Source organism: Apostichopus japonicus, chromosome 12 (assembly GCF_037975245.1).
Source record: "Apostichopus japonicus isolate 1M-3 chromosome 12, ASM3797524v1, whole genome shotgun sequence".
Lineage (NCBI taxonomy): Eukaryota > Metazoa > Echinodermata > Holothuroidea > Aspidochirotida > Stichopodidae > Apostichopus > Apostichopus japonicus.
Genome location: NC_092572.1, coordinates 20,766,095 through 20,780,406, shown reverse-complemented (window position 1 = coordinate 20,780,406; position 14,312 = coordinate 20,766,095). Strand labels below are relative to the sequence as shown.

Here is a 14,312-nt window from a genome sequence, read left to right as displayed (position 1 = left end):
CTCAACAGACCATTCTTTCTTTGTGACTACATGTCCATGTGAATATGTATTGTTTTTCTTTCTTTCAATTGTCCAGTGTGTGGATGGGTTTTATAACACTGTCAATGGGTCGACTGGTTGTACAGAGTGTCCGGAGTTCTACCGCTGTCCGTACAAGTATTCCAGTCCTATCGCCTGTGCTGCTGGCTATGTAAGTTGAACCTCCTTGCCTTGATTGTGTATCAGTTGTATTAGCTGCATTTATCATAGGTTAGGGAAGCGGGTTCAGAGGGCACTCATTTGTAGACCGTGTAGATGGGGAAGTACAGTAGAAGAGATTAGACAGGTCAGTATTGCTGTTAGCCCAAAAAATACCAAACCAGTACAGTGTGGGAGATGACTATTGATGACATGTTAACTAAAAAACAGTGTTTTGACGGATTGGACCAGTGGTCAAGTTTTGCTGTAGATTTTGTTCATTTTGTTCATTTTGATGAAAAGAAGTACAACTTCTTGGCAAGATATGAATTTGTCTTACAGGTTACTGGCTAAGCGATCTGTCAAGGTGACTGACTAGATCAGTTTAGTTAAAACTGTTGACGATGGGGTGTACCGCAATATTTATGATAGAAACTAATAAAAAGAAGTATTTTGTCTCGGTTTATATGCATAAAAATATTGATCTCACATGCAGAACTGTGACAAATGGGAAAAGCCTTTTCAAAAACCAAGATTTCTGCAAGGTTTTGTAAGTGCAGTGGACTGCTCTCCTTACAGAACGTTGCCAAAAAATGCCCATATAGATTTTTTTTCTTCTGCATGGTAATGTGGTAAATTCTGTTACTTCTTGTATTGATTTCATCCACAGTATACTTTAGGAGGGGCTACGGAGTGTACAGCTTGTCCCCCTGGCCAGGCTTGCGGTGATTCTGGACAAGGTCTATGTTCGGTGAGAACTTTATGACAATGGAAAGAAGCTAGTAACTTGTTGTCATTGATAAAATAGGGGCGTTAGTTGTAAAGACAATTGTAGTGTTCCTAATTATGAGAGTTCAGTTTATTGCATTTATTAAATATTAAACTATTGAGTATAACATAATTAGCTACCATAATTTGTTGTAAATATCAACAGTGCAAAGACAATGGTATGTGGTTAAGTTTCATCATATCAAGTACAGTGATTGTTAGTACAATAGTATCACAGTAATCAGTATCAAGTACAACAGTGTCAAAGCCAACCATATCTGGTTTACAGTATTAGGTACAATAATTTCGTATGCAACATTATCCTGTAAAGCATTATCAATGGCATGCGGTTAAATTTCATCGTAAGAAGAACAGTGATTGTTAGTACAATAGTATCACATTAAACAGTATCAAGTACAACAGTATCGCATATGACAATATCTGGTTAATAGTATCAAGTTAACGGTATCAAGTACAACAATATCTTTGGCAACAATATCGTCAACAATATCGTGTAAAATAGTATCAAGTACAAGTCTTGTTCAAGAATATCCTATAAAACTTTATCGACCACACAACATTGAATGCAACAATATCTACTTCACAGTAACAATTATTATATCAGTATCTCTATTTAAATTCCACACTCTAATATTAGTCTATTTTCTATTTATTTTGAGGTACTTACTCTCCATTCAATTCCCAGGTTGGCCAATATTCCAATGGTACCCACTGTGTAGACTGTGCTGTGGGTTTCATGTGCCCGTCACCCTTGGGTAACCCCCAGGAGTGTCCTGATGGAACCTACCAGAACCAAGAAGGTCAAGCCTCCTGTAAACTCTGCCCAGGAGGAAGACAGTGTCTGTTGAAAACAAATAGCCCTGTGAAGTGCCCAGAGGGTTATTACAGTCTGGTTGGACAACAAGTCTGCACGGTAATACTCTAGATTGATTCCTCTTGACGCAAATCTTACAAAATTTTTTAAAAGGAGTTAATTTCTTATGAATATTTGATGCTGAGATGGTTATTTTCTAATGAAGATATTTGTAGGTTGTCTACTCTGTATTTGAATACAGAGAAAATACTATGATGAGAAATTTGCATAATGTAATGGATTTGATCGGTATATTTGCATTATTCACATTTCTGGTATGGTATCACTGTAGATTAATATCTGTGGAAAAGATGACTACCACTCATAATACAAGAAACTTTCCCACTTCACTGGACAACATTGCCTTTAAAATTAAATATTACGTGCCCTATAATAAGTCAATATTCCGTAATAACGCTTTGAATGTTAGATCATCGTCGTAACTTCAATACATGTTTACATGCTGTCTTTTTTAAATCTGTTGTTCTTATGGTTTTCCCTTGATCCTTTCGATGCTCATATTTTTAGACTCTTTTCGTCACTACCTCAAAACTTTCTATATATTCGTTTACTCATCGATTTGTAAACAAATGTCACTTCCATGTGATACTAAATCTTGTTAAGGTGAAGCTACTGTACATTTTTTACTTTTAATGGTTTTCTCAATTAATTTGTTACCTTCAAATTTTTTGTTGACTTTTTTACCTTAATTTGATTGCTTTTGCTCATAATATTGTTTAATTGTTTTTATAAAACATTAGACAGTACACTTTGGAATAAGTTAAGATATTATAAAATTATTAACCTGAGGAACTAAAAATAGGTAATATTGGAAATTTAGTTCAACAATATTGGAATTTTTTTACTTCTTAGTTCACTTCTTAGTTCTTTTTATATGTTTATACTCTCTTGGAAATATCATAATATATATGCGTTTTATCCTTTCTAACAGAGTTGCCCCCTTGGTAAATGGTCTGAGGAGGGTGATTCCTCTTGTAGCCTATGTCCGGCCGGCCAGGAGTGTGTTAACGGTACCACACCGGTGGCTCCCACCAACTGCTCAGCCGGTTACTACGCAGCAGCTGGTGATGGCGTCTGCTCGTCTTGTGATCCAGGTTAGTGATGTACAGTAACATCTCGTTACATGGATATGTCTGGAGATGTCCTGAGATTAGGGATATGTCTGGAGATTTACGGATATGTCCGGAGATTGACGGAAATGTCCAGAGATTTACGGATATGTCTGGAGATTTATGGATATGTACGGAGCTTTACGGATATATGTACAAATATGCACAGGGATGTCGATAATCATGTGTTTTGTAATTTTATGTAGTACAAGTGTGTCATTCCAATGGTCTGTACAATATTTTCTGATGTGCAATAGAGTGTATTTCATGCTCTTAGCATTTCTTTGTGGCTGGTGTCGTCTTTGTGAATGTAAATTTTCAGGACATGTCTGGACTTGGGCAGATGTTAGGCAACCTTGATTTCTGGATATGTCCGGAGATTTACGGATATATGTACAAATATGCACAGGGATGTCGATAATCATGTGTTCTGTAATTTATGTAGTACAGTGTGTCATTCTAATGGTCTGTACATTATTTTCTGATGTGCAATAGAGTGTATTACATGCTCTTAGCATTTCTTTGTGGCTGGTATCCTTTTGTGAATGTAAATTTTCAGGACATGTCTGGACCCGGGCAGATGTTAGATAATCTTGATTACCGCAAGTTTTTGCTACACTTGAATGGTGCTATACTTCAACAGTTTGCCATTGTAATGGTCTGTGTGTAGTACAATGTTAATATTTGTTTTTGGTACATGAGTTAAGTGGCCTATAAAGGGATACCAAAGTGAAAATAGTCAAAAATGTTTCCAAAACTTACAAGTTGACATACTTTTCAGAATGTTTTTGACAGTTTTGTAATATGTATTTTCTTTACATGGTGTGCATATTTTGGTGAGAACCTTTGTGTTCACAAGTTTTCATGTCTACACTGACTGTACGTACACACATATGAATAAAGTTTTCAAACTAATATTTCTTTGGATAATTGAGGGTTTGCTCTATTTAAATATATTTAAAATTGGCAAAATATGGAATATTATTCAGACGTCATGTGAAAGGAAGTTTAATATCCATATAGGATTCCATCTGGAAGATTTAGATTTACACAAAAATAACTTTATGGATCCCATTTGTCTCTCATTCCTGCCCTGTCAAAATTTACTCAGAGAAAACATATTGAAAAATTAACAAACTCCATATCTTCTGCCAAAATCTATGCAAATGTATAAAAAAAAGATAAGAGCTCTTTAAAGTTTATGTGGTGGCCAATTGGCTAAGGTGTCGGACTCGTGATCCGAGGATTGCTGGTTCGATTCCTGCCTAGTTCATTACGTTGTGTCCTTGGGCAAGATGCTTTATCTCACTTGCCTCTCTCCACCCAGGGGTTAGATGGGTACCTGTGAGGTAACTTGTCATTGGGCGCAGTATATAACTGCTGCCGACTGGAGGGATTGTCTCTGGGACAGGCTATCATTGAACAGGTGTAATATAACGTCTGTAAAGCGCTTTGAGACCTATTGCTGGTATAAAGCGCTATATAAAAAGCAAATAATAGTATCGCATTGTCAGATTGGTTTTATACAATAAGTGCTACTATTAGATTGTTATTGTGTTCTGTTATTGTAATATTTATAGAATATCCGTGTAATTTTTGACCGTATTTTCAGGTTCTTACAGCGAGGAGGGATCTTCGGTCTGTGTCACTTGTCCGAGGGGATTCATCTGCGCTGACCCATCTTCGGAGCCGGTCAGCTGCTCCATCGGCACTTACAGCCCAGAGGGAGAGGTCGGTCAAATTTACTGAATTTTATGAGTATTTTCACTAAACAATGCATGCACTTTTTGTTTTTGTAAGCAGTTTGTCGGGTCTCATGAAAGGGATTGGAATTAAACAGTAAAGAAAGTGACTTTTTTGCAAATAGCCATCAAATTAACATCTTTTACAACCGAGAGAAATCTCTCCTTCTGCACCTCAGTATAGTGGTACCTTTGATACCTTGGACCCAATGGCACACCAGGTAGGAGCCAGAAAACCAGTGGGCTAACCCCCCCCCTCCCTCCCCGTGATACTAAATGTAAATGAAGCCACCACCCTCTTTCCTGATTAATTTGACTTTTTTTTCGACCTAGACACCGGGAATGGGGCAGGTTCCTTCTGTCGATGGTCACTTGACCTTCCCGAGATGTGTCCTGTCTATATACTGTGTGTGACAAATCCTGTCTAAGCCACATTGCCCAATACACAAGGAAGAGCCTAGGTCTCATAAAGTTATAGGAATTAACCAGTGAATGTTAGATTGTCCAATCATTTTGGTTTGCTTATAGTAATTAAATGTCAGGCAAAGGTATGCTTTATTGAAACTCAAGTCAGTTGCATAGTTGTAAAAGATGGTTTACCTGGGACATTCTTTATTATTTAAAGAAGATCATAGGCATATTTTATGTAATAGTTGCTATATTCATGGTCTTTTGAGTTACTCTGTTTTGAGAGAAATACCATGATTTGGGCTGAGAATATATCAAGATCAAAATTTTTAATGAAGTTATAGCAATGATAAATGGTTTGTAATTCATCATCTCTTAATTTTCCTTTGGAGATACCTAGATGAGGAGGACATAAGTTACTACCAGCTCAATGATCCAAACAACGACATTCGGGGCCTTGAAGTAAGGAATGTATTTGGTACCTCGGATGAAATTAACATCTTTCTCAGCCAAAAGAAATCACTCCTTCTTCACCTCAATATAGTGGTACCTTTGATACCTTGACCAAATGACACACCAGTTCAGAGCCAGTAAAACCAGTGGGCTTATAATTTTTAATTTTCTTTTGTTTTCTTCATTAGTCTGTTGCTTGCACTGATTGCCCAGCTGGTGCTTACTGCAGTGATCCTGCCAATGTGCCCCAGCTGTGCCCTTGGGGGTCTTACTCCTTAGGTGCTGATGAGTCATGTGACACATGCCCATCCGGGTACTCCTGCATCAACCCTGGTGACATCCCTGTGTTATGTGCTGATGGATATTACAGTGAAGAGGTAGGTCAAAGGTCATCTCAGTAAAATCAAGTAATGGAAGGAATTTCATACCCAGTGATAGCAGGCCTGTAGATATGAGGCAGGTCTGTTGAGAGGGTGTTCATGGGAGGCTGCAGCCCGGGTACAGAGGGCTAAGTATGGGGCCTGGGCTAAATTAAAAGGCCTATAGGCACAACAAGGGGACAGGATAACGATACCATATAGGGTTAGGTATTCTCACTTTGATATATATGTAAGGAAAAATGAAGCCTTCGAGAAAGAGGTGTGATGATTGTCCCTGAGGCCTGACATGTCTCTCACAGCCTCTCGAGATAATGAATATCAAAAAAAGGTATTAGTTATTGCAGGTCTTTTTGGAAACTATACTTTAGGAAATGTCTTTATGTTTATGATTTGTGGTGAATAAAAGTTCCTCTTGACAGTGGACCTCCATTACAGGCAAATTCATTACCCGATGGAGAAAAGTAATGAGGAACAAACAATAAAATAATCACTTCAGTAACCATTGTAGGACATCAGTTTCTGCTATTTGAAGATATGATCTTTATTCTATCCACAGGGTAATCCATTTTGTCTCCTGTGTCTCGCTGGTTACTCATGTTCGGTAAATACTACTACAGCCTGTGCAAGCGGTTGGTACAGTCCTCTAGGCAATGCCTCTTGTCATATATGCCCCTCTGGGTATGCATGCCAGGCAGCTGACCTACTGCCCGTTGAATGTTCAGACGGCGCCACCACGAATGGTACTGAAGGTGCAACCTTCTGTACAGACTGCCCAGCTGGTTCCTACTGCCCTGATCCAAGGTGGGTTCATCTGGCACCTGTCAGCCAATTCACATGCTAGATTACTATACTATTATACTGTAATATTATAAAAAAATCATTTAACATTATAATTGTTATCATAAAATATCATTGTACCATGTAATATTATATGCAACAATATTCTTGTTGATGTTTTATATTATATTATTATGATACAATATTTTGTATGATACTGTGTGAATCAAGTAATACTAAATGCAACAGTATTGTTGTGGATATTTTATATTATATTATTATGATGCAATATTGCGGATGTTTTATATTATATTATTACGATACGATATGATTGTATGATACTATGTGAATCGGGTGCACAAGTATGGGAAGCAATGATAACTTGATAACACTGTAATGTACATACTGTCAGGCCTAATGAGGGGGGAGAAATGCGGGGCGGGGGGAGGATGCTTTGGCCATGGGCACAGGTTCATAAAGGATGCCCGGGAAATATGCGATAAAGAATAATGTATCCGCATTTTCATTATATAAATAAGGAAAGATGAATACAAAATTTTACCTGGTTTCAGATTTGGTTCTCCAACCCCTGTATATACTGTACAGACTGACTACACAGTAATATTCACAAAGAAAAGTGCAATTCACAGCTTCATATTACACCTAATACACTGTTTTACTGGACCTCTACTTCATTGTAATGTTTGTCTGTGTCTTCAGCTTGGCCGCACAGCTCTGCTCGACTGGAACCTACAGTCTGATTGGAGCTACCAGTTGCACCGCCTGTCCAGCAGGATACGAGTGTCCGACGACTGACCAAGCACCCATCGCTTGTACCCCTGGTCTTTACTCTGCAGGTTCCCAAACCGAGTGTACAGACTGCACCGCTGGATTTGCATGTCCGTCAACAACAGATGGCTCAGAGGCCTATGCTTGTCCAAGTGGTAGGTACCATTATGGTAGAATTTTTGATCATTGTTAAAACAATACATTGTCATTACCTAAAGCATTGCAGGTAATATGCATTGCCTTGGTTTAGTGAGATTCATACCAGCTTAATAGTTAATGATTGTAAATTGTGTTTGTAAAGTTGTTTCATTGAAATAGGATTTGCTTTACTAAAATAAACTTCTTGCAGGCATTTTTTCCTGAAATGAATAACAAGTAACGTTGATGAATATGTATCACTTTTGAATGTGGAGTTTGGTAGGGTGGTGGAAGGTGGGGGGAGGGGGCTGGAGGGGTAGAGAGACAAATCTAACAAAAATGAAAGAATGTGTTTGTGGAATGTTGGATGCTGCAATGGACCATGGGTTTAAACTATAATGATACAATACAGGATCACATGTAAGGAAGACCATCGGGTAAAATCATTGGTCTTGAATCTATCTGCTTAAATTCTTTTTATTCATGTAGGATCCTACTCATTGGGGAACCAATCTTACTGCACCTTCTGCGAACCCGGCTATTACTGTCCAGACACAGACACAGACACGACCATAGCTGCCTGCTCTGCGGGATACTACTCATTCGTCGGTTTCTCATACTGCTACCAGTGTGAGGCCGGTCACGAGTGCCCAAGTGTTGACGGCAGTGGTAACACTCCTTGTCTCAGGGTAAGGGACCGACGTTGCTTTCGACGATATTAAACACACTCATACACACAATCATGTACGAAATTGCATCTTAAGTGTATCCTTGTTAAACCTACCTTCTGAGGTTCATTTTTAACAATCCTCTCACAGTCTTCCGATATCACCGAAATCACATAAGATCGTAATTCATTAGCTTGCCAAGTCAAAGTTTATTGTAAAATAACGAGGGCAAATTCTTTACTAGTGAATATTTCTGGTTTGCTCTATGTGTATGTGTCAGTAATCAAATCAATTTACAAAAGCCTCCAGAGAAGAGAATATCAGAATCAAAAGAAGTGTTCAATAACTCACTAACAAATTTTCATTTTGTGAAATTTTTTTTTTAAGATGTCTTAATATGGTAAGTTGTAACTATTTTATAGAATTTTTTCCTTTTTTTGATGAATAAACCCCAAAATTTGTTTTAGAAGTGCAACACAGAAGATCTGGCGTGGATCTATTTTTTTTCAAGTGTCGGTATTTCCTTTATTTTGTTGTAGGGATATTACTCCACCAATGGATCAGTGGAATGTACCATTTGTCCAGCGGGGGAAGCCTGTCCCTACACCGACACGGACAGTACCATTGTTTGTGCTCCTGGGTATTTTGCCGATGAAGGACAAACAGTAAGTATTTACGGTACTCCTCCCTCACTTTACCCTGTCTCCACACAACCGCTGTACTCTCATTACCTTCCCTTACAACAACTTGGTAAGTCTATGATGCTAATCACTATTCCATCCCATATTTTTCCCTTATTTTTCTGGTGTCGTCCATCGTTAACTTGCGACAGTTATGAAATCAGCAAGGTTTATATTAAGCGTTAATAAAACTTCTGTTGAAATTTTATTAGAAAATAGTCTTAACTCAAAAAAAGAAAAAACAGTTAATAGTTTCAGCTTACAGTGAGAATGGTCGTCAGTTTGAAAGTGGTAATTGCAATGTAGTCTTTGCCATTCTTTAAAAGACTCTTGTGGATCAAGGAATGCTCTTCGGGATGGTTCATTAGCATCACAATAAGTTTGTAAACGTAACGACAGTCAGTTTGCTTTTGTCAGATGAAGAGACATTATTGTAGTAGATTTTCAGAATCTTGAAAAGGGCTGAAGCTGTGATTTGTACAAATTTTGAATGATAAGTAGGTCAGATGGAATTGTAGACTGGAGTAAAAATTGCACATTACATGACTTTGATCAGTTGACCTTTGACACAACTTCCTTTCTGTAGGCATGTACATTTTGTCCTCCTGGTTATGAGTGCCCGGATACAGCAGACTCCAGTGCTAATGTGGAGTGTAATCCTGGATATTACAGCGTTGGTGGTCAGCAGAGCTGTACCCAGTGTTCGGCAGGCTTTGCTTGTCCCTCTATCTACACCAGCTTCAAGATAACATGCTACGATGGCACGTACAGTCTACCCTTAGCAACGGTAAAGTTACCTTTACGATTTTTATCTAGGCAAATACTAGAACTCTATACAGATTGTCGCTTTAATATTTGATTGTTTGTAAATTATCTTAAAGTTTTCAATAAATGTTAGTCAAATGTTGAAGTGTGCCTTCTTCCATTGAAAAATCCACAGCATCGTATATTGACAACTACAACAAAAACATGATTTCAAATGAGGGGACTGTCAGGCATCGTATCATATAATGATATAGGGAAAATGTGACAGATCATACCAAATAACAGACTCTGATTGGCTGATAATTATAACATACACAGTTTAAACAGGATATAGGAGACTGTCAGCCAGCATGTGAGTTAACAATGTTGTCAAATTTGACTTTGAAGGCCCAAATGGTTGTCTCCGATTGGTTGTTAACCATAATACATACATTGTGACAGTCTCTTGGTTCAGTCTATGTGATATTTCATATAATAATTTTTTGAAAGTTGTTCTGTGAGTTCAGATGAATGGCTCTCAGGAATTACATTTGTTTATTCAAGTTGATAAGATTTATTGGATGTGTCGTGATTAAATTCTCATTCTTTCCTCCGCAGGAGTGCACTAACTGCCCCAGTGGTTCATTCTGTAATGATACCAAATCCTCACCAGAAGTCTGTGCCGTGGGATATTACAGCTTAGGTAATGCTACCATTACTAAATCTTTAGAATAGTTAGCATGTTACATCTAGTAATGGAACTGGAGTGTTGATGCAAGAGAACTCTGGGAATATCCATAAACATTTTTTACTTTTGAGGCGAAATTGTCATTTACTGGAAGGACTGAAGCAAGATTATAAAGTGCCATAACTTTATTACTTTTGAGTATCTCCTTCACCACACCAAGTCCCCCAGCCTACCCATACCAATTCCACCAAATCTGAAACCCCAACCTGCCTGAACCTTACCCACCACCTACCTAAACTCTAACTCCACCTACCTCCAATCTATTCTCACTTACCTCCATCCAATCCCATCCCCACCCCTTCTCTCTATCCCTTCCCATCTCCACCCCATTCCCACCCACCTCTATTTTATCCCCACCCACCTGCATTTTGTACACACCCGCTATCATACTACCCCCATCTACTCTGGAGAGATTTTGAAATGTCTTCTGGTCCTCCTTGTTCAGCATCTGACTGATATGGTTATAACAAAATAGCTGTTAGGGAACTTGTGTTCGTTAACATTCATGATTACATGAACCGGGGACCGGGAAATTGTGGTGGAGGATGGCATTGGGGGATGGAAAGATAGTTCTGACTTTCTGATAACATGCGTTCCCTCCATCATCAGTTTCTAATGTTTGACATGTATTTCATATGACCTACATGTGGTATATGTTTGGTGAATGTTTCTAAACATGGATCTGAAAAGTAATTTAGATTGATGCTTAAAGATTACTGTTAACACATACAGAATATAGTAGATGCCTGCAGCCTCTCTAACATATCTGCACATTTATCCTCTCTAGGAGAACAAACTGAATGCACTCCGTGCCCGCCGGGGTACTACTGCCCTGACGCAGATGCCTACCCTGTGATCTGTCCCGCTGGTTTCTATAGCAACCAGTCTAGCGAAGCTTGCTTGTCATGTGATCCCGGTTATGCCTGCGAGGAGGGTTCAACGGCTAGAAACCCCAGTTCAGGGATTTGTCCGCAAGGTAAGGAGTAGAGCCATAATAAACGGTACACTCAGTCTGTAACTTTAAGATGACAATAGAGACTAGCTGTGATCTGGCCTGCTGGTTTCTATAGCAACCAGTCTAGCATTACAATTTCAAATTTATTTCTCATATGTTTGTACAAGATAAATACAATACTAACATTACAGTAGGAATGTTAACATATGAAGTACACTAGAAAAACAGCAAGGCTGTTATCTCAGCTAGTTACCAAGTAGAAATAAAGAAAGAGGAAACACTTAAATTAAGCACTTACATTAAGCATAGCTTGCTTGTCATGTGACCCTGGTTATGCCTGGGAGGAGGGTTCAACGGCTAGAATCCCAGTTCAGGGATTTGTCCGTAAGGTAAGGAGTAGAGCCATAACAAAAGGTACACTAAGTCTGTAACTCTAAGACGACAATGGAGACTAGCTGTGATCTGACCTGCTGGTTTCTATAGCAACCAGTCTAGCATAGCTTGCTTGTCATGTGATCCTGGTTATTCCAGCGAGTCTCTGATCTCCTAACATGACACATTGGACAGGTTTCAGTAATATTATATGTGAGGTAAGAAGAAGGTTGGTAACTCTCCCCTTTAATGTTACTCACATGAAATGAGCACCAAGTTGGGGTAATGTTTCTATGCTGTAGTGTGTCATCTCCTGCTTCAGAGCACTAGTATTGTCAGTACCAGCAGTATGAATAATCATGTTTCTATTAGATCAAGGTTAGGAACTGTTTGTACTGACAATAGGAGTACTTTGAGAGCACAATCTTGGAGTACAGTTTAGAGAGGTATTAGCATTAGGAAATTGTCCCAACTGGCTGGAAATGAGTATTTGTTGCAGTCAACTTCACAAAAGATAACTGACAGGGGACCATTTAGTGCATCACAAATGTGAAAAAAGCAAAGATATACACATAGTAGTTGCACACAGTGTCACTAAAGGTTATGTAACATTACAGTAACTTTTAAATGAAACCATGGAAACCAGTCTAGCAATGTAATGTAATATCATGAATATTCCAAAAATGATGTGTATTTGAATTCAATTGTATCTGAGTTTACTTAAATGTGAGTTGCTTTCACTTGAACAGGTTACTATTGTGAGGATGGACTGACTCCTTTAGCATGTCCTGCTGGTACCTACGGCAACAGGACTGGTGCCACCAGTGAAAGTGAAGGCTGTGGTGATTGTCCACCCGGTAAGACAATTTGAAATATCCTCCTTGACTTAATAGCCACATAATTTAAGTAATATTCATGTACAGCCTAACAATGCTTGTTTTAGACTTTTCCTTTTTCAAAATTTGTCCTTATCCACAACGTTTGTTTCATGAACTGTTATAGAATAACTAACATGAACCAATAAAAATCAAACCCAGTCCCATTACTGCACGTTTCTCGTCACACAAATAATACATAAGTACATACTATATTGTACAGGTTATTGCACAAGTACCCATCAAAAGATTGATACCTTGGAAATCTGAGATTTTTCCAAATCTTTTTTGTGATCCTTAAAGAAAAGGTAAAGTAAAGCTAAGGTACCATGTATTTAATTCCATCAAGGTACCATGGAAAATGGATATAAACTTTAAAAGGTTTGCAAATGAAACATGACATTAGACTTCCAAGTTGCAAAAGTTTTTGATTTTAAACTGCTAATAATATGTCTCTATGAATTATTGTAAACACACTAAACACTTAAGCAGGCTGAGGTTTAAATATTCAGTTATTTGAAAGTGTTACATGGCATGGTTTATAGCATAACACATTAATACAACCAATCGCAAAATGCCAGGTTTAATTGCTGGAATGAGACCTTGAATACTGATTTCAGTATTGGCCTGTTCCTTGCTTTGATAATTCACTGACAATTTCCCGACAATTTACCTGTTTTGTACTCTTTTACAGGTTTTTCATTAAAAAGTTCTATATTATTTTGATAAAAATATGTTGGGTGTTTGATTCCTTTCTTTGCAGGCTACTTCTGTCCACAAGTTCCTGTATCAGGCACCCCAGGAGTGGATTTCATTTGCCCTCGTGGCTACTACTGCCCAACAGCCACAGAATTCTCCACACAGTATGGCTGCGATGGTGGCACGTACGGGACGGAGCTCGGACTGACTCAACAAGACGACTGCTTAAACTGCCCTGAAGGACACTACTGCCCTATAGGTGAGGTTACTATGGTTACATGCTGACTAATGAAAGAACAAACCAAGAGGCAAAGAAAATAATCTGTCTTGTCCACTTGAGTGGTCGAGCAACTTTAATGGTAGCATGTGACCATTTAAAAGCTGAAGAATTTAAAATGGTAACAGGATAGAAATTACTAACAGTTTAAAAAATAAATTTCTTGTAGGATATAATGATTCAGATTATTTGCAGATTTTCCAATAGGTTTGATGAAATAATGAAGTTTAGTAGTGGAGTATGATGGTCTGAAAGAGGCATTGATCAAGAGTTTAAATTTGGCTATAGCTGACCAGATTTCATCTTTCTAGCATATTTTGGGGCCAATACATATGACATTTAAAGGAACTTAAATTTCTAATGTAGGTTCTTGCGCATCTCTGTTCAATCTGCTATACTGAGTTTATACTGAAGTTGAGGCATTGAACAAGAGTTTAAATTTGGCTATAGCTGACCAGATTTCTGACCAGATTTAATCTTTCTAGCATGTTAGGGCCAATAAATATGACATTTAAAGGCACTTGAATTTCTTTAAGATGTAGGTTCTTAGGCATCTCTGTTTTCAATCTGCTAGACTGAGTTTATACTGCAGTTGAGGAATACAAATGGAAAACTGATATAGAAGACCGAATCAAACTTTTCTCAAGTAAAGAATTCC

At 38.1% G+C, this 14,312-nt stretch overlaps 1 protein-coding gene across 1 annotated transcript in view; it reads left to right on the top strand.

The window, feature by feature from the left end:
- LOC139977381 (uncharacterized) overlaps positions 1-14,312 on the top strand; it is a 212,008-nt gene that overhangs the window by 20,429 nt on the left and 177,267 nt on the right. The window contains exons 15-29 of the mRNA XM_071986681.1: positions 77-190; positions 848-928; positions 1,652-1,879; positions 2,772-2,934; positions 4,562-4,680; positions 5,741-5,929; positions 6,489-6,733; positions 7,430-7,653; positions 8,126-8,325; positions 8,844-8,969; positions 9,571-9,771; positions 10,347-10,431; positions 11,264-11,452; positions 12,553-12,660; positions 13,442-13,636. Coding sequence (XP_071842782.1) covers positions 77-190; positions 848-928; positions 1,652-1,879; positions 2,772-2,934; positions 4,562-4,680; positions 5,741-5,929; positions 6,489-6,733; positions 7,430-7,653; positions 8,126-8,325; positions 8,844-8,969; positions 9,571-9,771; positions 10,347-10,431; positions 11,264-11,452; positions 12,553-12,660; positions 13,442-13,636 — 2,467 coding nt within the window. The remainder of the gene's footprint in view (positions 1-76; positions 191-847; positions 929-1,651; positions 1,880-2,771; positions 2,935-4,561; positions 4,681-5,740; positions 5,930-6,488; positions 6,734-7,429; positions 7,654-8,125; positions 8,326-8,843; positions 8,970-9,570; positions 9,772-10,346; positions 10,432-11,263; positions 11,453-12,552; positions 12,661-13,441; positions 13,637-14,312) is intronic.